We start from the raw sequence: 24,233 nt of genomic DNA on the forward strand, positions 1-24,233 counted from the left end.
CAATTAGACAAAATAAGGAGTTCAAAGGGATACAAATTGGAAAGGAAGAAGTCAAATTATCACTATTTGAAGATGATATGATAGTATACTTAAGTGACCCAAAAAAACTCCACCAGAGAACTCCTACAGCTGATAAACAACTTCAGCAAAGTGGCTGGTTATAAAATCAACTCAAGCAAATCAGTTGCCTTCCTATACTCAAAGGATAAGCAGGCTGAGAAAGAAGTTAGGGAAATGACACCCTGCATAATAGCCACAAACAATATAAACTATCTTGGAGTAATTCTAACCAAACAAGTGAAAGATCTATACGACAAGAACTTCAGGTCTCTGAAGAAGGAAATGGAAGAAGACCTCAGAAAATGGAAAAATCTTCCATGCTCGTGGATTGGCAGGATTAATATAGTTAAAATGGCCATCTTGCCAAATAAATCTACAGATTCAACACAATCCCCATCAAAATCCCAACTCAGTTCTTCACAGAGTTAGAAAAAGCAATTCTCAAATCCATCTTGAATAACAAGAAACCCAGGATAGCTAAAACTATTCTCAACCGTAAAAGAACTTCTAGGGGAATCAGTATCCCTGACCTCAAGCAGTACTACAGAGAAATAGTGTTAAAAAAAACTTCATGGTATTGGCACAGTGACAGGCACGTGTTCCAGTGGAATAGAATTGAAGACCCAGAAATGAATCCATGCACCTGTGGTCACTTGATCTTCGACAAAGGAGCTGAAAATATCCAGTGGAAAAAAATAGCCTTTTCAACAAATGGTGCTGGTTCAACTAGATGTCAGCATGCAGAAGAATGTGAATTCATCCATTCTTATCTCCTTGTACTAAGCTCAATTCCAAGAGGATCAAGGACCTCCATGTAAAACCAGACACACTGAAACTAATAAAAAAGAAATTGGGGAAAACCCTTGAGGACATGGGCACAGGGGAAAGGTTCCTGAACAGAACACCAGTAGCTTATGCTCTAAGATCAAGAATTGACAAATGGGACCTCATAGAATTACAAAGTTTCTCTAAGGCAAAGGACACTGTCAAAAGGACAAAACGGCAACCAACAAATTGGGAAAAGATCTTCACCAACCCTACATCTGATAGAGGGCTAATATACAATATATACAAAAAATTCAAGAAGTTAGACCTCAGGGAACCAAATAACCCTATTAAAAATGGGGTACAGATCTAAACAAAGAATTTTCACCTGAAGAAAGTTGGGGTCCTACGTGGAGAGCAGCAGAGGGAGTGACTCCCCGCGGCCATATTTGTTGCCTGCCTGGACAAAAAAAGCATCAATAGTTACTAAATTATCCTGAGCTTAAGATCTCATGGGGTGCAAACCGACAGTAGTCTGCCTGTGCCCAGGACCTGAGCACATATGCGGGTCCTCTGCCAGCAGGCCTGTCAGAGGCCTGAATCCTACCTGAGGATCAACAGAGGGAGTGACTCTCCACTGCCATCTTCGCTCCATGACAGAGCAGTTGGGGAACACCTGGTTCACTGAGGCAGCCCAAGTATAACATTGCTTGAGCAACACTCGGCAGGGCTCCAAAGGCACAAAATAGGAAGGCAGCATATCAGCAATCTGTGCCAGAGGAAACCCAGTTATCCAGTGTCTGCAGAAATAGCCTTAAAGGTCCACAGGAGTTTGAAGCACCAACCAGTGACAATAAGACCATCTAACACCAGTGAGAACCAGATGGCTAAAGACAAACGTAGGAACTTTACTAACAAAAACCAAGGCATTATGGCAGCATCTGAACCTAATTCTCCAACAACAGCAAGTCCTGGATACCCCAACACACCAGAAAAACAAGAGTGAGATTTAAAATCACTGGTCAGGATGCTGTTAGAGGAACACATGAAGGATATAAATGAATCTCTTAAAGAAATTCAGGGATAAAATGATCAAAAGCTAGAAGCCCTTTCAAGGGAAACACAAATCATTTAAAGAAATTCAGGAGAATATGGGTCATTAAGTTAGTAGCCAATAAGGAGGAAATGCAAAAATCATGTAAAGAAACACAGGAGAATAAAATAAAATAAAATAAAATAAAATAAAATAAAATAAAAATCTATAAAAAAAAATCTTCAATTAAAAAAAAGAAACACAGGAGAACTTTGGTCAACAGGCAGAAGTCATGAAAGAGGATACACAAAAATCTCTCAAAGAATTACAGGAAAACACAAACAAGGAAGTGAAAGAACTGAGCAAAAACTTCCAGGATCTAAAAACAGAAGTAGAAACAACTAAAAAAGCACAAAGGGAGACAAGTTTGGAGATAGAAAACCTTGGGAAGAAATCAGGGGCCATAGATGCAAATATAAACAACAAAATACAAGAGATAGAAGAAAGAATCTCAGATGAGGAAGATACCATAGAAACCATGGACTCAACAGTCAAAGAAAATGCAAAATGCAGAAAGCTTGTAACCCAAAACATCCAGGAAAGCCAGGACACAATGAGAAAGCCAAACCTAAGGATTATAGGCATAGATGAAAGTGAAGATTTACAACTTAAAGGGCAAGCAAATATCTTCAACAAAATTATGGAAGAAAACTTCCTTAACATAAAGAGAGAGATGCCCATGAATATAAAAGAAGCCTACAGAACTCCAAACAGACTGGACCAGAACAGAAATACCTCCCATCACATAATAATCAAAACCCCAAATGTACTAAACAAAGAAAGAATACTTAGGGCAGTAAGAGAAAAAGGGCAAGTAACATATAAAGAAAGACCTATCAGAATTACACCAGAATTCTCACCAGAGACCATGAAAGCTAGAAGACCCTGGGCGGAGCTCATACAGACTCTAAGAGAACACAAAGGCCAGCCAAGACTACTATACCCAGCAAAACTCTCAAGCACTATAGATGGAGAAACCAAGATATTCCATGACAAAACCAAATTTACACAGTATCTTTCCACAAACCCAGTCCTACAACGGATAATAGGGGGGAAACACCATTACAACAAGAGAAACTATACCCTGGAAAAAGCAGAATATTAAACTTCTTTCATCAAACCCAAAAGAGGATAACCACACAAGTATAAAATTAACATCAATGATAGGAAGCAATAACCACTACTCCTTAATATCTCTTAACATTAATGGACTCAATTCCCCAATAAAAAAGACATAGACTAACAGACTGGATATGTAAACAGGACCCTGCATTTTGCTACATACAGGAAACACACCTCAGTGTCAAAAACAAAAACTACCTTAGAGTAAAAGGCTGAGAAACAATCCTACAAGCAAATGGTCTCAGGAAACAAGCCAGAGTTGCCATTCAAATATCAGATAAAATTGACTTTCAACCAAATGTCATCAAAAGAGACATGGAAGGACACTTCTTGCTGGTCAAAGGAAAAATCCAACAAGAAGAACTCTCAATCGTGAACATCTATACTCCAAATGCAAGAGCACCCTGATATATAAAAGAAACTTTACTAAAGCTCAAAGCACACATTGCACCTAACACAATAATCGTGGGTGACTTCAACACTCCACTCTCCTCAATGAACATATGAGGAAAACAGAAACTAAATAGAAAGACAGTGAAACTAATTGAAGCTTTGGACCAATTGGATGTAACAGATATATAGAGAACTTTTCATCCCAAAGCAAAAGAATATACCTTTTTCTCAGCACCTCATGATACCTTCTCCAAAATCAATCATATAGTTGGTCACAAGACAGACCTCAACAAATATAAGAAGATCAAAATAATCCCATGCCTCCTATCAGATCACTATGGAGTAAAAGTGGTCTTTAATAACAATAAAAACAATAGAAAGCCCACATACAAATGGAAACTGAACAATACTCTACTCAATGATACCTTGATCAAGGAAGAAATAAAGAAAGAAATCAAAGATTTTTTAGAATTTAATGAATATGAAGGCACAACATACCCAAATCTATGGGACACAATGAAAGCAGTGCTAAGAGGAAAACTCAGCTTTGAGTGCCTCCAAAAAGACATTGGAGAGAGCATACACTAGAAGCTTAACCGAACAACTGAAAACCCTGGAACAAAAAGAAGCTAATTCACCCAGGAGGAGGAGAAGACAGGAAATTCTTGGAAAACTCAGGGCTGAAATTAATCAAGTAGAAACAAAGAGAACCATACAAAGAATCAACAAAACCAAGAATTGATTCTTTGAAAAATTCAACAAAATAGATAAACCCTTACCCAGACTAAGCAAAGGGCACAGAGACAGTATCCAAATTAACAAAATTAGAAATGAAAAGGGAGATATAATAACAGAAACTGAGGAAATTCAAAAAATCATCAGATCCTACTACAAAAGCCTGTACTCAACACAACTGGAAAATCCGGAGGAAATGGACAATTTCTTAGAAAGATGCAAAATACCAAAATTAAATCAGGATCAAATAGATCATCTAAACAGACACATAACCCCTAAAGAAATAGAAAGGGTCATAGAAAGCCTTCCGACCAAAAAAAGCACAGGACCAGATGGTTTTAGTATAGAATTCTATCAGACCTTCAAAGAAGACCTAACACCAATACTCTTCAAACTATTCCACAAAATAGAAACAGAAGGAACACTACCCAACTCCTTCTATGAAGCCACAATTAAGCTGATACCAAAACCATACAAAGATCCAACAAAGAAAGAGAACTTTAGGCCAATTTCCCTTATGAATATCGATGCAAAAATACTAAATAAAATTCTTGCCCACCGAATCCAAGAACACATCAAAATGATCATCCACCAGGATCAAGTAGGATTCATCTCAGGAATGCAGGGATGGTTCAATATACGGAAATGCATCAATGCTATCCACTACATAAACAAACTCAAAGAAAAAAAGCCACATGATCATTTCATTAGATGCTGAAAAAGCATTTTACAAAATTCAGCATCCTTTCATGCTAAAAGTCTTGAAAAGGACAGTAATTCAAGGCCCGTACCTAAACATAGTCAAAGCAATGTACAGCAAACCAGTAGCCAACATCAAACTAAATGGAGAGAAACTTGAAGCAATCCCACTAAAATCACGGACTAGACAAGGCTGCCCCCTCTCTCCATATCTTTTCAATATAGTTCTTGAAGTCCTAACTAGAGCAATTAGAAAACATAAGGAGGTCAAAGGGATATAAATTGGAAAGGAAGAAGTCAAACTAGCACTATTTGCAGATGATATGATAGTATACTTAAGTGACCCAAAAAACTCTACCAGAGAACTCCTACAGCTGATAAACAACTTCAGCAAAGTGGCTGGTTACAAAATCAACTCAAGAAAATTAGTAGCCTTTCTATACTCAAAGGATAAGCAGACTGAGAAAGAAATTAGGGAAATGACACCCTTCACAATAGCCATAAACAGCATAAAGTATCTTGGGGTGACTCTATCCCAACAAGTGAAAGACCTATATGACAAGAACTTCAGATCTCTGAAGAAGGAAATTGAAGAAGACCTCAGAAAATGGAAAAATCTTCCATGCTCGTGGATTGGCAGAATTAATATAGTTAAAATGGCCATCTTGCCAAAAGCAATCTACAGATTCAATGCAATCCCCATCAAAATTCCAACTCAGTTCTTCATAGAGCTAGAAAGAGCAATTCTCACATTCATCTGGAATAACGAAAAACCCAGGATAGCTAAAACTATTCTCAACAATAAAAGAACTTCTGGGGGAATCAGTATCCCAGACCTCAAACATTACTACAGAGCAATAGTGATAAAAACTGCATGGTATTGGTACAATGTCAGGCAAGCAGATCAATGGAATTGGATTGAAGACCCAGAAATGAATGCACACAACTATGGTCACTTGATCTTCAACAAAGGAGCTGAAAGCATCCAGTGGAAAAAAAGATAGCCTTTTCAACAAATGGTGCTGGTTCAACTGGAGGTCAGCATGCAGAAGAATGCGATTCGATCCATTCTTATCTTTTTGTACTAAGCTGCGAATAGATCCATTCTTAGCTCCATGTACTAAGCTCAACTCCAAGAGGATCAAGGACCTCTACATAAAACCTGACACACTGAAACTAATAGAAAAAAAACTGGGGAAGACTGTTGAGGACATGGGCACAGGGGAAAAGTTCCTAAACAGAACACCAATAGCTTATGCTCTAAGATCAAGAATTGACAAATGGGACCTCATAAAACTACAAAGTTTCTGTAAGGCAAAGGACACTGTCAAAAGGACAAAACAGCAACCAACAGACTGGAAAAGGATCTTCACCAGCCCTAAATCCGATAGAGGGCTAATATCTAATATATACAAAGAACTCAAGAAGGTAGAACCCAGAGAACCAAATAACCCTATTAAAAAGTGGGGTACAGAACTAAACAAAGAATTTTCACGTGAAGAACTTCGGATGGCTGAGAAGCACTTAAGAAATGTTCAACATCATTATTCATTAGGGAAATGCAAATCAAAACAACCCTGAGATTTCACCTCACACTAGTCAGAATGGCTAAGGTCAAAAACTCAGGAGACAGCAGGTGTTGGCGAGGATGTGGAGAAAGAGGAACACTCCTCCACTGCTGGTGGGATTGCAAGATGGTACAACCACTTTGGAAATCAGTCTGGCAGTTCCTCAGAAATCTGGGCATGACACTTCCGGAGGACCCTGCTATACCACTCCTGGGCATATACCCGGAGGATTCCCCGGCATGCAATAAGGACACATGTTCCACTATGTTCATAGCAGCCCTATTTGCTGTAGCCAGAAGCTGGAAAAACCCCAGCTGTCCCTCAAACAGAGGAATGGATACAAAAAATGTGGTATATTTACACAATGGAGTACTATTCAGCCATTAGAAACAATGAATTCATGAAATTCTTACACAAATGGACGGAGCTGGAGAGCATCATACTAAGTGAGGTAACCCAGTCTCAAAAGATCAATCATGGTATGCACTCACTGATAAGTGGATATTAGCCTAGAAACTTTGAATACCCAAGACATAATCCACATATTAAATGATGTCCAAAAAGAATGGAGGAGTGGCCCCTGGTTCTGGAAAGACTCAGTGCAAGAGTATAGGGGAATTCCAGAACAGGGAAGTGGGAAGGGGTGGATGGAAGAATAGGGGGATGGAAGAGGGCTTATGGGACTTGCACCCCTCATAAATGGCACTAACTTGTCATTTCGCCTGTTGCTTCAAACCTTGACCTCAGCGTACCAGCTCCTTAATGTCACCAGGCCTGGTCGCTTTAAAGATTGTTGGTTATGTGTACCCCCAGGGACTGACTAAAAACTGTCACTTACAGCTTCTCCGGTGATACTGCCAAATAACCTTACCTCACCTTTTGTTAGCTGTCCTGACTCCAATGTCACCATGGCTCCGTACCTTACCTCTGTCCCTCTCTTTGGCATGGCAAACTGTTTTAAGAACTCTGGGACACGTTCTGTAGGAACATTAAGCTCCCTAGACTGTAATAAAACCATAAGCCTTGATATATCATCTCTGCCACAATGCCCTGCAATCCAGAACACGTCAATTCTTTGTGGCACTCAGATATATCATCGCCTACCTGCCAGCTGGTCAGGAGTTTGCACGTTGGTACTCCTTTTCCCTGAGGTGGGAGTGATCCAGGGAAATGAGCCCCTGCCAATCCCAGTTATATATATGGTAGCTGCTTGACGCGAGAGAGCAGTTCAGATCGTGCCTCTTTTGGTAGCTATAGGAATAGCCATAGGTGTTGGCACAGGTGTGGCAGGGATAACAACTTCTCTGGCCCAATACAATACATTTACTTCTCAGTTTAAAAGTGACCTTCAGGGAATGACTGAAACTGTGCTTACTATCCAGAAACAGATTGATTCTTTGGCAGCTGTGGTGCTTCAGAACCGACAGGGCCTAGATGTTTTAACAGCTAAGGAAGGTGGTCTTTGCCTGTTCCTCCAAGAAGAATGCTGTTTCTATGTCAACCAATCCGGGATAGTGAGAAACAAAATCCAGGAACTTCAGACAGACATAAAGAACTTCAGAGATCATGAGACCTCCAGCTCTGACATTTTCGAAAACCCTATATGGAAGTGGATACTCCCTTTTGTAACTCCTCTTCTAGTCATTTTCCTGGTGTTATTGTTTGCTCCCTGCCTAATTAATCTTGTTTCTACATTCCTCCAACGGCAAATGCAAAAAATTACTAACCAAACTATTAATCAGCTTCTGCTACAGAATTACCAGCCGCTGCCCACGGAAGAGCCCCTGTCCCCAGATGTAGCTGATGCCAACATGCACCAGGTGGACCCCGATGATGAAAGTCAGCTACACCCCGAAATTGACAATGCCCCTAGACAGCGGGAAGTAGTTTAAGAGACACGGCGCCCTCACTCCTTTTCATCATCGGGTCCCCCCTCCCTTTTCTTTTTCTTTTTCTTTTTTAATAAAAGAAATGCAGGAATGTAGGTACCCGAGGCCTGAGGTCTGCAAAGCTTGTGACGCCATGCAAAGCAATGTATAGGTCTGTTGCCTAGACAACGGCTGCCATCTACCCAGAATTCCATAGCCCACCTTTACCTGTAATTACGTCACCGCCGGTATATAACTGAGCAGCTCTCCTTTCCTCTCTCTCTTTCTTTCTCTTCCCACTTCCCTTCCCGCAGGCTACCCCCTCCCCTTCTTAAATAAAGCCCACGTGGAGCTATTTGGTCTAGCGTGCCTCATTGCTGTTCACGGTTCCACCGCGGCCCGCGGCCCTGCGCCCGGGGTGCGCACGTGTGGCCCAGTCAGCAGCGGCAGCCACAGAAATCAGAAGCAGGGGGATGGGGGAAATAGTATAGGGGGTTTCCGGGGGGGGGGGGGGGAACTGGAAAAGGAGATAAAATTTGAAATGTAAATAAAGAAAATATCCAATTCAAAAAATAGAATAAAATTAGGTAAATATAAGAAGGTGTTAAAAATAAAAGCAAAGGACCTCTTTGACAACAACAACAAGATGATGATGATGATGATGTGATGATCATGATCATGATCATGATGATGATGATGATGACAAAAATTAAATTATTACTAAGATTACAATGGAAATGGAAGGGGGCACCAAGAAAAAATAGAAAGCAATGTCAGAAAGACTGCCCACTAATGTAATGAAATGTGTGAACAAAATTAATGTATGAAGGGCAAAAAGGTTAACACAATAAAATAAAAATACTACTAAAATTGTAATAAGGAAAATGGAATCTCAAGGAGCAAAAAAAAAAATACAGAAGCTAAAGCCATGGTTGAAACACCTTTATTCTCTCTCCTAGAAAACTGCAGGGCGTGAGTTACAGAATGAGGGGAAGATCAATTGGCCTTGAGTACTCTTGTCTTGCTGGTGATTTATTTGGTATTGAATGTAGATTGGACAAGAATGCAGTCTATTGGGTTTGTTTTCACTTTAGTAATTTCCCCTATTTGTGGACCATGAGTATAAGCTTGCCACACTTCTATTTGAAGACAACGGAATGGTAAGGTTCCCGCATCTTCCATAGAAGGAGACCCATGGGAAGGGGGAGTCCTGGCACCAACATGAATAAAATAACTTATGCATTTATTCAAAAGTACTGTAGTATCAAATTAATTAAGTTGTTGGTTTGCACAGATTAAGATGTTGTCTAACCACATGAGCATAATTCCCATCCATAGTCTTTAGCATTGTTCTTAAGATGGAGTATCAGAAAGACATTGTATGCGGGGTTTAGTTGTTGATGGCTTATTATCATTTATACCTGTGCCCATGCTCTCACTCTCCGTATCTCACACACACACACACACACACCCTACAAATGGCTTATCATCTGTCTATAGTGACCTGCTTACAGTGAACCAGAACCAAACCTTTTAAGAAACACTCTGTGTCATTTTAAAAACAAGCCACCAGGACCGTGTCCTTTGCTATGTCAGTAATTAGTGTCTCACCCAAGAAGTCCCTCAGCGAGTAAATTATTCTACTGATTCATAAAACAGCAAAAACAAATATCAACAGGGAGCAGATTTTCACACTACTGTGTGTGCAGGTGCACTTTGTTATTTTTCTTTCCTAGATGTAATATGGGGGGTTGACTGCTTATTGCTTAATTAATTTGATACTACATTATTTTTGAATAAATGCTTGATTTTTTCTTAAGATCTAAGTTAGCACATTATGTATATATATATTTATTTTGACTATGTTCGTATCTACTTTAAGCATCCAAGTGTACCTTAGCTTTTGAAGTTACTCTGTCCCAGGGATGATGATTGTATGCCTTGAACATAATGTAACTCTGATAAGCTTCAAGCTCCTGTTTATTTATTCTCTTGTATAGCTGTAATAACTGACCCATGATTTCCATTTCAATCTAAATGAATCATTTTAAATATTTTTATTTTAAAAATATTTATATAGAGTTATTTTCTCCTTCCCCCAACTCCATTCCCATTCTCTCTCTCTCTCTAAATCATAAAACAAAAATCAAACAAGTTAAAGAAAACAAAATAACAAAGATAGCACAATAAAACAAAGCATACCCACAAAAGAAACATGAAGTCCATTTTGTATTGGTCAACTACTCCTGGATATAGGGCCTGCCCTGGAGTGTTGTTGATATAGCTACGGACACTCCATTGGAGATCTTTGATTGACTTAAAAAAGGTTTTGCTTTATTTTTAGAGCAGGAACCTAGAGGCAGGAAGCCTAAACAGGGGCCATGTAGGGATGCTGCTTGTTAGCTGGCTTTCTTATATAACTCAGAACCATCTTCCCAGGGCTGCCACCCACCAACACTGTCCTCCCATGTCAGTCACAAATGAAAAAAAAAAAAAATGTCCCACAGGCTTGCTTACAGGTCAATGTGGTGGAGACATTTTCTCAAGTAAGGTTTCCTTTCCTTAAATGACTCTAGCTTGTGTCGTTTACAAAAACACTAGTCAGCCTAAGTCCTGATCAAGTAAAACATAGATGTGGGGAACCCATGTATCTATAAACTGCAACTTCATATTAAACTGATCCCCTTTGCAAAGGAATTCTCATGTGGTGCAAAAAAGAGCAAAGACCACAAGGGCAATTGCCAAATACAGTCACTTTCTTATTAAAACAATACCTTTTGTCAACTCATGCCTGCACCCTATTGGCTATACAATTCAGTCTTCTAAAGTACCATATTGTATTAATAAAATCTGTTTTAGCAGCACTTCAGTTACTAATAAATAACTCGGGTTTTTTTTGTAGCTACAATGACTTTGAAATAAGCAAGCTTTTCAAATGTACTTATGAAAAGATGTCTCAAAAGCAAACTGAATACAAAGGGTGAGTAATGACCCCAGAGTGTGTTATAAATTTCAACCAAAACACTGAGATAGAGTGCTTAAGTCATTTTGCACATGGATTATAAAGCAATTTTTACTATTTCCTCATACATAAAATATGAACACTAAACCCTTATGACATCTGAGAGGATAAGACTTGTGTGAAAATGTGGGATTTTTAAAGTGCCATTTATTTGTTGTTCATCTCATTGCTGTTGTTGAGTCATCTTAACAATTCAAACATCCTCCAGTCATAAGACGATACATATGTTCCATCTTTAAAGGGCTCAGAATTGTGCGCTCCTCCTTGCTGTTCCTTTGGAACTATAAATGCTGAACCCAAAGGCTCAGATCAGGGTTCCCATCTGGGAAATAGTTGTCTGTATTTGAATGCCTCCTTCTCCGTGAATTTATATGAAAGAGAAGAGGAAGCGGCAGTCATCTGATCTTGGTTCCTGTCTTTAGGATCTGAAGAAGCCTGTCCCGGATCTGCTTGGTACGAACAGCGTAGACAATGGGATTGAGGATAGGCGGAATGAGGAGATAGAAGTTGGCCAGCAGAGTGTGGATTGGAGGAGGAACCTGGTGACCAAACCGGTGAATGAGAGAAGAAACAGCAATGGGAATATAGAAAATGAGAATGGCACAGATATGAGACCCACATGTCCCCAGAGTTTTGAGCCTAGCCTCGGGAGTGGCCAGCCCCATCACAGCCCTGAAAATCATCACGTAGGAGGCAGCAATGGCCGCTGAATCCAGGATCAACACCAGAAAGCCAATGCTCAACCCATAGACATTGTTAACTCTGCTGTCTCCACAGGTCAAGGCAACCACAGCCATGTGCTCACAGTAGGAGTGCGAGATGACTCGGGTTTTGTAAAGAGGCAACCGCAGGCGGATCATGAGTGGCAGGGGTCCAATGTAAAAAACTCCTCGGAGAAACGCGGCCAGCCCTAAACGACCCACCACTGTCTGGGTGAGCACCATGCTATGACGCAATGGATTGCAGATGGCTACATAGCGGTCAAAAGCCATGGCAAGGAAGATGCCCGACTCAACAGTAGCAAAGCAGTGGATAAGAAACATTTGACATAAGCAGGCATCCAGGCCAATGTTGCCAGCACCAAACCAGAAAATCGCCAGAAGTTTGGGCATAGTAGAAGTAGACAAAACCAGATCAATCACAGCCAGCATGCACAGAAAGAGGTACATGGGCTGGTGCAGGCTGCGCTCCACCCTTACCACAGCTAGGATGGTGATGTTCCCCACCACAGCCACCAGGTACATGGAGCCAAAGGGGATGGAGAGCCACATGTGCAGGGACTCCAGTCCTGGGATACCAGTAAGCCACAAAGAGCTGGGTACTGAACATATATTATGAAAAGTCGGCATGGTTATATACAAATAGATTTCATTTGTGTCCCCAAACGTAGCAAGACATTTTCTCCTAGAAAGAAGAAGAAACAGTATTCTTGGGCCACATAATAAACATCATTGGATATACAGGGCTACACAACTTTTAGAAGAAATTGTGAAATTTCATACTACATGGAATTTCATGTTGCACTATAGTATCAGCATAAACTTAACTCGCATAATCAAAAATATCCATTTGAATGAATGGATGAATTCTCTGATAGTATGAACCTCAATGAGTGACTTTTTGCATCAATAAATGAATCACCCTGAGGCAAATACGAATTCATTTAGTAATTTATTTCTCCGGATATACAATAAAGTGGCTTTGGGGATTATATTAGACTGATTTTCTTATGTCCCACTAAGAAAGTCCCACTAAGGAAGCAGTCTGCTTGTAAAGATTGTAAACAATATGATCTTATCTGATACCCACAAGAGAATACCCAGCGTGCTCATGGAGACAAGGAAGGGACCCTCTGCAGAGGTGCATTGATGGGATCTTGAAGTATCAGAATGAACCATGAGCATGGTTACTTAACCCAGGTGTAGTTAGCAGAACACAGGAGGGGCCACTTTTCAAGATCTGGGGCTTTGGAAAGAAGAAAAGGACACCATTAAAAATGCCTGGTAGGAAGGGAATTTGAGAGCAAGTCTCTAGTTTCCGTTATCACCTTATTCCCTTACTGCTGCTGGTTCCTCGTGTTGGCAGGGTCCAGCGAGAAAGAGGGGAATCTCCACAAGTGTTCACTTTCTAAATGCACCGTGCTGAAACCTGGTGGGGCAAATGGAGGGTTCCCAGCCCATAGGGTAAAAGATGTGAGACAGTCTCACCCTAGCTATGGCCCTCCCTGACTATGCACAGTGACTTCAGAGACCAGCTGGGAAGTACCTTTCCTTCCCAGCCCAGTGGTAGATTCATTTATTTCTACAGCTATTGCTAACACTAGGTCTGTTAGCAATCAGTGCTCACAATCTCCATAACTCTTGAGAGTGAGCCCATTTTAAGGAGAGGAGTATTAAACCACAACAAGCTTACAGGGCAGCTATTTTCCTATCATCGCTGCTTGCTGTGATAGGCAGCCCCAACTTCTTTGAAGGCTTTTGAACATATTCTTACTTTGGCACAGTTATCAGATGAAAAAGTAGATGCTTATCACACTCCATTGAACACAGCTTGCCATCATCAAAACAGCACGTAGGCTGCGGGTTTTAAACATTATTGTGAATTGATTCTAGTTGTATTTCAACAAGGAAAGTTAAATAGTTGATGATTGTTCTCAGATTAAGCCTCAACTTACCATGTAGTCCAGAGAGTCTGACTTCATATCTCAGCTCCATCGAGTTTTCTCCAAGGAGTGGTTTTGTGAAGACATCACCCTGTTTCTGTTAGGGCCCTGACGTCATGAGGAACCAGCAGGAGATATGAGTGGCCCCTATTGTGTTGTTCTCACTACACCTGGGTTAAGTAACCATGCTCACAGTTCACCCTGATGTTTCATGATCCCATCACTGCTCCTCTGCAGAGGGTCCCTTCCTTGTCTCCACCCATGCCAGCTATTCTCTTGTGGGTATCAGATAAGATCCTGCCAATACACAATCTCTACCCAGTATTGTCTCCTGACAGGCAGATTGCTTCCTTAGTGGAACATAAAATCTGAAGGTGGACAAGTCACAGAGCTGAATATAAAGGAAAAACAACTACAATGTCAAGGCGAACTTTGTCCATGACTTTGAGATTTTTGATTAGTAGAGACTTGTCCCTCTCACCCTCTGCTTCTAAGCAAATGACTTTCATTGCTTGTGCATGTTTCACTAAACAAATCTTCACGTGGAACAGAATAGCGTTGTTTTGCTCCAGTAAAGTCCTGGAATGAAAAAATGGGCAGGACTGTCAGATGAGTGCGTTTTGTACCCACAATTCTCCTGCAAAGCTGTTGCTCCTTCTGCATTCACGGGAGAGCTGTTTCAGACTCTGTCTTCCCTCCCACTGCATCCAAGTCCCTGCACTACTGCCCTGGGAAGGAAACTCCCTCTTAGATTTGAGCAGATAAGTTGCACTGTAGACTCTTTCTTCCTCTTCCTCATACATCACCACATGCAGAGCTATCTTGCTGGATATTCTGCCTCCATTTCATCTCTTCAGGCCTTCCCTAAACACTCATGGCATTGAAAAGGTGACTTGGGGCTTGAGAGCTGCATAAGAGTAGATGGAGCCAGCCTTCTCTCCAGGACCCTAGCACTAAATATCTCCTTACGCCCCCTGGTCAGAAGCAAGCTGTGTACCCTAGACAAGCCAGGACGCTGCTAAAGTGCCTGGAAGAGAAGGCAAGAGGTGAGTACTCACATTAAGACAGTATCCTGCCTGAGACTCGTATCCGATACATCCCCAGCAGCAGCCCCAGCAGCTCTTGCTGTTCCTCACCACCTGGCCTCAACCTTCCAATGTGGGTGAATATTTGTCAACTCTCCATGTTCTTTTACCTCTGAAGATTACCCATGCTATTTTCTGGCATTGAGGCAGTCCTATCTTTTTGCAATTCCCCTACTGTGGCCTAATTATTGTCTTAGGAAGGCCTGCTTTAACCCTTACTTAGGTGTCTTCTACAATGCAGAATTCTCTGATCTACTGATGTGAATGTTTCTCCAAATGTGGAGGCCAGGAGGCCAACAGTTTTGTCTGTCTCACTCTCTCCTACAAACTCAGTAGCACAGTGCATATAATATACTACGTCTATTTAAAACAACGGAGAGATGTTTAAAAGTTAAGTATTGTGTTTGCATCGGTGTGATAAAAAGACTTCTAAGCACTTTATTGCAGTCTGTGAAGCCGCTACCCTTTTAGTCCACTTTCAAGCACATTCCTTCCCTCTGGTTCTTACCTTGGAGATTTAAGAAGGGGCATGACCTAGAGCTGGATACTCCAGAATCCCAGATCCCCTCATCCTCATCAGCTAGAAGTCTTCCTGGTGGTCCCTGCTCTTTTTCTTGTTTCCTCTTCAGAAGATGCTTTTCCTAGACTGGATCATGAAAAGCCCAGAACTTTATAATTGCTCCAGAGACATTGAACTTATAAACACTGCACAATAGTCTTGGGAATTCCACTGGAGAGTGGTGGAGTGGCTCAGGGTCCAGTGCAGAAGGATAATACCCACATCTGTCCCAGGAGGATGGGCAGAGAATCTGGCTGTAATCACAGCTCACCCCAGCATGCCATGCCGCTCCAAAGTGAGAAAGAAAAGGAAAGACCTTCTAAGTCATACTGTCTTCAATAGAACACCTGCTCTTGTCCCCCTGTCCTGGCCTCCCTGAAAGTGGTAGACATATTCTGGGGACAATATGCAGAAATCAAAAAGTCTTCCCAAAGTATAGATGAGTCTTCTTGGACTCAGAAAAGATTGGAGGCCCATATTTATGAAGGCTGTAAAACCTAAGTTTTATCCCTTTACAGTATTTGGAAGAGGGAGGTAGAATCCTGAATTAACAGTAAGGTATATCAAAGGACAATACCACCAAAAATAGACTTTTTCCCACAACTGCTTTACATCTTATAGGAAGGATCATATATAGTCATAAAGGAGACATTCCACTCCACATTCATTTATATGCACTAACATGACAAAACATGCCGTTCCTTACAAATGAGTAGAGCCAACCTGGGAAACAGTTTCTCTTAGAGTTCCCTAATGGAGTGCTTATGGGATATGGGGCACCATGTTGTAAAGAACAAGGGAAAAAATCCAAAGCTCCAAAGGTTTAAATCTGTGTGACCTCAAACTGTTCCAACTCTGTCTTCAAGTAAAACTTTGGAATATTTACAGGCTGTATAATTTTGTAACTTAGGTTCTTGTATATAAGTTAGTGAAACAAACATACTTAAACAGCATTATCCCCATCAGTGAGATTCTTCAGGAGATGTTAGCTCTCAAGATCCCAGCAGACACTGGATTCCTCCTTCTGATCAGAATCCAGTAAGTTAGGAAAGTGGGTGATGCAGTAAGTCATTACAGAGAGGATTCAGTGTCTGCTACTCGCTATGGCATCTTCCAGCTACCCAGAAGAAGGTAGGAAACTTGCAACTTGTTTCACTCCAACCTCAAACTTCACACTCTGCAGAAAATCGCCCAAGTACATGTGTTCTTTCTTGAGTCTCTATGCATGGGTATATTCAGCCACGGAAAGAAACGGGAACATTATTCCACACAAGTTCTTATGTAGCTTCTGAGTCTTAGTTCATCATTCTGACCTCAGACATGTAAACTCTACCATTAGCAAAGTTAGTTTACCAGATGAGCTTTTTATAACTTAATAACTGTGTGTTATATTCAAGACTTTTAAGGCTATAATAAGTGGTATGTACCAACTCAAAACCTTTTCATCTTCCCAATTAACAGAAAAAAGTGTACATCATATGTTAAGATTATTAAAGGTATTGCCTTTAATACAGGTTATATATACTTTTTTTTCAAACGATGCCTATAGTTACAACCTAGGAATCAGAAGCAGATTCATCATTCTAACCCTTTCCAGGAGAGGGTGCCCAACCTGAAAACAAGATGATACCAGGAACAACTGGGTGCTCTAACAAGGGTTTTCTGCACCCAGCAGAGCAGTTGCCCCTAGGAGTTCACAGCAGTTGAGACAACATGCACAAGAACTGTACAAGCTTGAGCCACATAAAATCACAGTGTGGGGAGGGAAGTAAACACAAAATCTCTCCCCTAGCTTAGGCACTGTTAGCAGTTAACCACTGCTGAGAGGGAAAGTCTGTGCCCTTAAAGTCTGTGTCCTGTGAGAAGCCACCCTCCAGTGAAGGCCAGAAGTCTAAGAAAAGTGGGCAGAACAAATTTTACTTGATTGTTGTTTGTTTGTTTTAAAATAGGACACAAATTTGAATGGTCAAAGAAGGCATGTCCTTTTGGTCTGAGTTACCTAACACAGAATGATATTTTCTAGCTCCATTCATTTGCCTGCTAAACACATGATGTCCTTGTTCTTTGTTTATTTGTTTGTTTTTTATTGAATATATTCTTCATTTACATTTCAAATGTTATACCCCTTCCCGGTTTCCCCCTCCCTGAAAATCCTCAACCCATTCTCCCACCCCTGCCTCCAAGAATGTGCTCCTCTACCCAACCCACTCCCAAGACCCCCACTCTATTTCCCCACACTGGGGTCTCTATTGAGCCTTCACAGGACCAAGGACCTCTCTTCCCACTGATGCCCAACAAGGCATTCCTCTGCCACTCTTTTGGCTGGAACCATGTATACCCCTTGGTTGATGGCTTAGTCCCTGGGAGCCCTGGGGCATCTGGTTGGCCAACATCGTAGTTCTTCCCATGGGGCTGCAAGTCACACTCTCCAGCTCCTCCAGTCTGCCCTCCAACTCCTCCATTGTGAACCCTGAGCTCAGTCCAATGGTTGGCTGCTAGTATTCGCCTCTGTAGCTGTAAGGCTCTGGCAGGGCCGCTCCAAAAGACAACCATAACAGGCTCCTTTTGTTATGCACTTCTTGTCATCCATAGTAGTTTTGGACTTTGGTGACTGTTTATAGGATGAATCCCCAGGTAGAACAGTCTCTTGGTGGCCTTTCCTTCAGTCTCTGCTCTACACTTTGTCTCCATAGTTGTTCCTGTCTGGAAATCAGTTTGGCAGTTCCTCAGAAAATTGGACATAATACTACCTGAGGACCCAGATATACCACTCCAGGGCATATACCCAGAAGATACTCCAACATGTAATAAGGACACATGCTCCACTGTTCATAGCAGCCTTATTTATAATAGCCAGAAGCTAGAAAGAACCCAGATGTCCTTCAACAGAGGAATGGATACAGAAATTATGGTGTATATATATGCAATGGAGTACTATTCAGCTATTAAAAACAATGAATTCATGAAATTCTTAGGCAAATGGATGGAACTAGAAAGTGTCATCCTGAGTGAAGTAACCCAATCACAAAAGAACACACATGGTATGCACTCACTGATAAGTGGCTATTAGCCCAAAAGCTCAAAATAAACATTACAATTCACAGACCACATGAAGCTCAAGAAGAAGGAAGACCAAAGTGGGGGTGCTTTGGTTCCTCAGAGAAAGGGAAGAAAATATTCACAAGAACAATGTCCTCATTCTTAATGGCTGAGTAGTATTCCATTGGGTAAATGAGCCATGTGTTCTTTATCCATTATTCTGTTGTATGACATCTGGGTTGTTTCTAGCTTCTGGCTATCACAAACAAGGCCCCTATGAACAAAGTGGAACATGTCCCCCTGTGGCATGGTGGGGCATCTTTTGGGTATATTCCCAAGAGTGGTATTGCTGGGTCTTCAGGTAGATCTATTTCCAGTTTTTTAAGGAAACTTCAGATTGATTTCCAGAGTGGTTGTACCAGTTTGCAATCCCACCAGCAATGGAGAAGTGTTCCCCTTTCTCACATCCATGCCAACATGTGCTGTGTCACCTGAGTTTTTTATCTTAGCCATTGTGATTGCTGTAAGGTGAAATCTCAGGGTCATTTTGATTTGCATTTCCCTGATGACTAAGGACTTTGGACATTTCTTTAGGTGCTTCTCAGCCATTTGAGAATTCTCTGTTTAGTTCTATGCCCCATTTTTTTAAATTGGGTTGTTTGGTTTTTTGGTGGTTAGCTTTTTTAGTTCTTTATATATTTTGGAAATTAGCCTTCTATCAGATATGGAGTTAGTGAAGGTTTTTTTCCCAATCTGTACATTGCTGATTTGTCCTATTGACTATGTCCTTTGCCTTACAGAAGCTTTCCAGTTTCATGAGGTTCTGTTTATCAATTCTTGATCTTAGAGTTGGAGTTCTGTTTTGGTAATACCCCCACACCACTTCCCCATGCCAATGAGTTTGAGGCTCTTTTCCACTTTCTCTTCTGTTAGATTCAGTATATCTGATTTTATGTAGAGGTCCTTGGTCTACTTGGACTCAGCTTTGTACAAGGTGACAAATATGGATCTAGTTTCATTTTTCTGCATACAGACTGCCAGTTAGAGCAGTACCACTTATTGAATATGCTTTCTTTTTTCCATTGTATACTTTTGTCTTCTTTGTCAAATATTAAGTGTGTGTAAGTGTGTGGTTTTATTTCTGGGACTTGAATTTTATTCCATTGATCAACCTGTCTGTCTCTGTACCAATACCATGCAGTCTTTATCACTATTGCTCTGTAGTAGAGCTTGAGGTCAGGGATAGTGATTCACCCAGAAGTTCTTTTATTGTTAAGAATTGTTTTTGCTATTCTAGATTTTTTGTTTTTCCAGATGGGTTTGAGAATTGCTCTTTCTATCTCTGTGAAGAATTGAGTTGGAATTTGGATGGGGATTGAGTTGAATCTGTAGATTGCTTTTGGTAGGATGGCCATTTTTACCATGTTAATTCTGTCAATCCATGAGCATAGGAGATCTCTTCATTTTCTGAGGTCTTCTTTGATTTCTTTCATATGAAACTTGAAGTTGTCATCAAAGAGATCTTTCATTTGTTTGATTAGAGTTACCTCAAGATATTTTATATTATTTGCGACTATTGTGAAAGGTGTTGTTTCCTTAATTTTTTTCTCAGCCTATTTAACATTTGTATAAAGTAAGGATACTGATTTATTTGAGTTAATTTTATATCCAGGCAGTTTGCTGAAGTTGTTTATCAGCTATAGAAGTTCTCTAGTAGAATTTTGGGGGTTGTTTATGTATTCTATCATATCATCTGCAAATAATGATATCTTGACTTCTTTGTCAATTCATATTCTATTGATTTCCTCTTGTTGTCTTATTCCTCTAGCTAGAACTTCCGAGTACTATATTAAATAGATATTGGGAGAGTGGGCATCCTTGCTTGTCCCTGATTTTAGTGGGATTGCTTCAAGTTTATCTCCATTTAATTTGATATTGACTGTTGGTTTGCTGTATGTTGCTTTTATTATGTTTAGGTATGGGCCTTGAATTCCTGATCTCTCCAATACTTTTAACATAAACGGGTGTTGAACTTTGTCAGCTGCTTTTTCAGCATCTAATGAGATGTTCGTGTGATTTTTTCTTTGAGTTTGTTTATGTAATGGATTATATTAATGGATTTTCAATTATTTTACCAACCTTGCATCCCTGGATTGAAGCCTACTTATTCCAGTTCTATGATCTTTACAGGCAACAGGCATCTCAATGGGTTGACATTCACTGTTTTTAAAAGAGTCAGGTTTTAATCAAGTTACTTCCTATTACAAATTCTCTCAGATGGTTTGGGCTACCCTCCATCTTGGTTTCTTTTTGTAACTGCTTTGAAGACTGGAAGAAAAATTGTCCCTACAGAATAAAGAGAGGACTCAGGTTCATTAGGTAAAAAGTAGTGATTTTACTTAGCCCTCAGTTTGTTTTCTCTAAACAACCTTGTTGCAGAACTCAGATTCCAAACAAAAAGTGAAAATGTGTTGGTCGAGCCAACATGGAAATGCCAAAACATAGGACCCAGAAGTGCCAAAACACAAGACACTTCTGCTTTTTAATTTGAATATTTGATTTCTAGTTTATTACCTCATCAGTGGGCTTAGTGTCAAATTGTGTCTGAAACTGTCCACTGGTTATGGTCAATTCCGGGGGAAAATAGAATTTAAGCTTGCTAGTTCAGATACTAACTTGAAAATATGTGGGAACTTGTATAATTTTAGTGATTTGCATGCAATGACGAATGATTCATTTTCTCATCTGTGGATTGGATTCTGAAAAGGCACAAATAAATGATTTTTCTATAATCTTTCTCTCTTGGGCAGAAGACCCAATATTTAGGCTCTGGGATCATTCCCATGATCCTGTTCATTCCCATGAAGAAAGGACTGCCACAAGAATGGCTAAGTGTGGCACAGAGTGACATCTATCACACTGACACTTCTAGTACTTGATATCTCGAAGCCTTAATTTTTCTTTCTCCTCATCCCATCCTTGTCATTTCCTCCTTTTCCTTGGGATTCTAAGGATGGCATTCCATCCTTGGAATTGCACTACTTTTGTGAGTTCTCCAACATCCTCCTATTTTCCTTAGATCCCTATAATCTGCCTCTGGCCTTTGGAACCTCCTCTGCTGTATCCAGCCATAACCTTACAAAACTGGAGTGTAGCTTAGTGATAAAGAGCATGCTTGGCAGGCACACGGTCCCGGTTCGGTCTCCATATTAAAAGTCGAAAGAAATTGTAAGGCTCTCTTCTTGTATGTATGCCACATCCCATAAAGAATGATCTTAATATTTTTTAAATCATCCTTCCCACTACCACAAATAAAAATACAGAGAAAAGGGAAAAATAATTTTCAAAAATACGAATAGTTGCTACAAATTCTTTTCAAATACTTGTGTTTAAATTTGATAAAAATAAAAGCAAAACAATATCTCAAGACATATTGGCCAAAAATTCCTTTCAAATATGAAAGGTTTATATTCCATAAAAATAAAAGCAAAATGATGCCATTTTTCTTATCTATGAAAGGCGTATTTTCAGGGACATTTCTCAGATGAGTTTACTTGATACCATTGCACATAGGCTGCAGAAATTCCTTATAGAGGAAGCTAAAACAGAGTTCATGATGTTGTGTGTAGTTTTATAAACACTCTTTTCCTGGGACTGTGGCTGTGCTACCAGCCCCTCCTGTGCCCCCTGGCTCAGCTCCAGATCACTGCCACCAGCAGGGACCCAGCTTCTCTTTCCTACGCGCCTTATGCTCAGGGAGTTGACTGCTTCATCAGCCCACTCCTGAGATCCTTGCTATAGGAGGGGTTGCGTTGCCAACCCCACCCAAGACCTTTGAATCTGAGAAAAAAGGACACACACTCAGCTTGTCATTTTACAGCTTGCTTTTCATGGCACAATTGCTGGGCACAGACATCTCCCACCTAGAAATGTGTGCACTCACGAAACCACCACTTCCATCTCTCCTTGTGCCCCAAACTCAGTAGCCATTCCAATCAGACCCTGCCAAACATCTCTGGCAACCTGCCTGTCATGCTGCCCTGAGATCTTACATGATTGCTGCTTTCTTCTTGTTCCCAAGCTTGGCAGAAAGGCTCCTATCTCTTTCCCTGCATCTCTTCTTCCTCTTCAGACCTGAAAGTCCCACCTGTACCTTCCACCCAGAAGTTGGCTCCCAGCCTTCTTTATTAACAAATCAAGAACCAATTAGGAAACTAGACCTTAGTACCAACACCTCCTCTTGCATCATGACCCTTTGCAGAAATCATCAGTCTCCCTATTGCAAGTCTATTCTTGGATAGAATTGGATATGCTTGAACAGAAATATAAAGAAATATGTCTGTGCCACTTTGGTTGGAAAAACTGAAATTAGCCTTCTCACTATCCTGGAAGGGTTAAATGAAGTAACCACATGTGAGTATTTCCACTTTGTAAATGTTTGTATTAAACAAAAATGAATTGGAAAAATTATTAGAACTTTATAGAAGATTACCATTTAGTTTTAAGTTGTTTACCTCTTGGTATAGACCAGATGTTACATTAAGGCTTTAGCGTGTGTGCATGTACAGGTGTGTGCGCACATACTCAAACACCTGTCTGCCTATCTGTCTATGTGCATGTAGACTCAAAATAAACCTCTGATGTCATTCCTCGTGTGTCATTCACTTTGTTCTCTGAGACAGGGTTTCTTCCTAGCTGAAGTTCACTGAGTAGGCAAAACTGTCTGGTCAGCAAGGACCAGGAAAGTCATCTGCCTATCCCCTGCCCCAGTGCTAGGACTGCAGGCATGCACTACCACTCCAAACTCTTTTACATAGATTATGGAGAGGAAACTCAGATCCTCTCCATACAAAGCATACATACACACTTTACCCACTGAGCTATTTCTCCAACCATGATTAATGGGTTTTTTTGTAGAAGTGGTGACTATAAGAACCTATATGAGTTACATGAAGGTCTAGCAGTTTCCCCACCCCTCTCTTGTGAATTCTCTCATGGGATATGACCCTTAGAGTCTGTGAGAACCCCAAGCCCAAGGGAAGGCAGTCAAATCCAGCACCAGTTTAGAGCTCACCAGAGGATAAAACCAAGTCTCTTTTCCCATCCTTGGAGCTAGAGTGGACAGGAAGTGAAGTCTGCCCCTAAGAGGGATTAAAACCCAGAAGGAAGCATGCAAGTTTCTCTGTGCAGCCCTTGGGAAATAACCAGCTATTTTCAGAACCTACATAAAGGAGAAGAAAGACAATGATCTGGGACATGGCCTTCCCCTGGCTGTCAACTACATTTTTTAAGCATCAGATAAAAGCTAATCACCATAACAAACTCTACAGCTGTGTGGGTGTGCTCCATGGGTAAGCACATTTCATGATGATTGGGAGCAAAGCCACAGGAAGGAATCTTTTAGAGCCAGAAACTGTTCTCTTCCTCCTCATAGGCTTAGTCAAAAGTATCAGGGAGTTAAGTTATTTCTTTGGTTGAGTTAAAGAAACAGAAAAATCACAAAATAGAAGACAGAGTTGCCTAGTATTTAGGAGCAGCAGAGAAAAGACTGGACTCCTGCAAC

The 24,233-nt window shown here is 40.7% G+C and overlaps 1 protein-coding gene across 1 annotated transcript; it reads right to left on the reverse strand.

The window, feature by feature from the left end:
* Positions 1 to 11,720: 11,720 nt before the first annotated feature.
* LOC127681215 (olfactory receptor 52M1) lies at positions 11,721 to 12,680 on the reverse strand. Its single transcript, XM_052177247.1, has one exon. It carries the CDS (start codon positions 12,672 to 12,674, stop codon positions 11,721 to 11,723), a length of 954 nt encoding a protein of 317 aa, XP_052033207.1. The 5' UTR covers positions 12,675 to 12,680.
* Between the last annotated feature and the right edge of the window lie 11,553 nt (positions 12,681 to 24,233).

Source organism: Apodemus sylvaticus, chromosome 1 (genome assembly GCF_947179515.1).
Source record: "Apodemus sylvaticus chromosome 1, mApoSyl1.1, whole genome shotgun sequence".
Classification (NCBI taxonomy): Eukaryota; Metazoa; Chordata; class Mammalia; order Rodentia; family Muridae; genus Apodemus; species Apodemus sylvaticus.

Bases quoted from the DNA above. Each gene is read 5' to 3' on its own strand.
- LOC127681215 (XM_052177247.1), bottom strand. From the start codon at position 12,674: ATGCCGACTTTTCATAATATATGTTCAGTACCCAGCTCTTTGTGGCTT.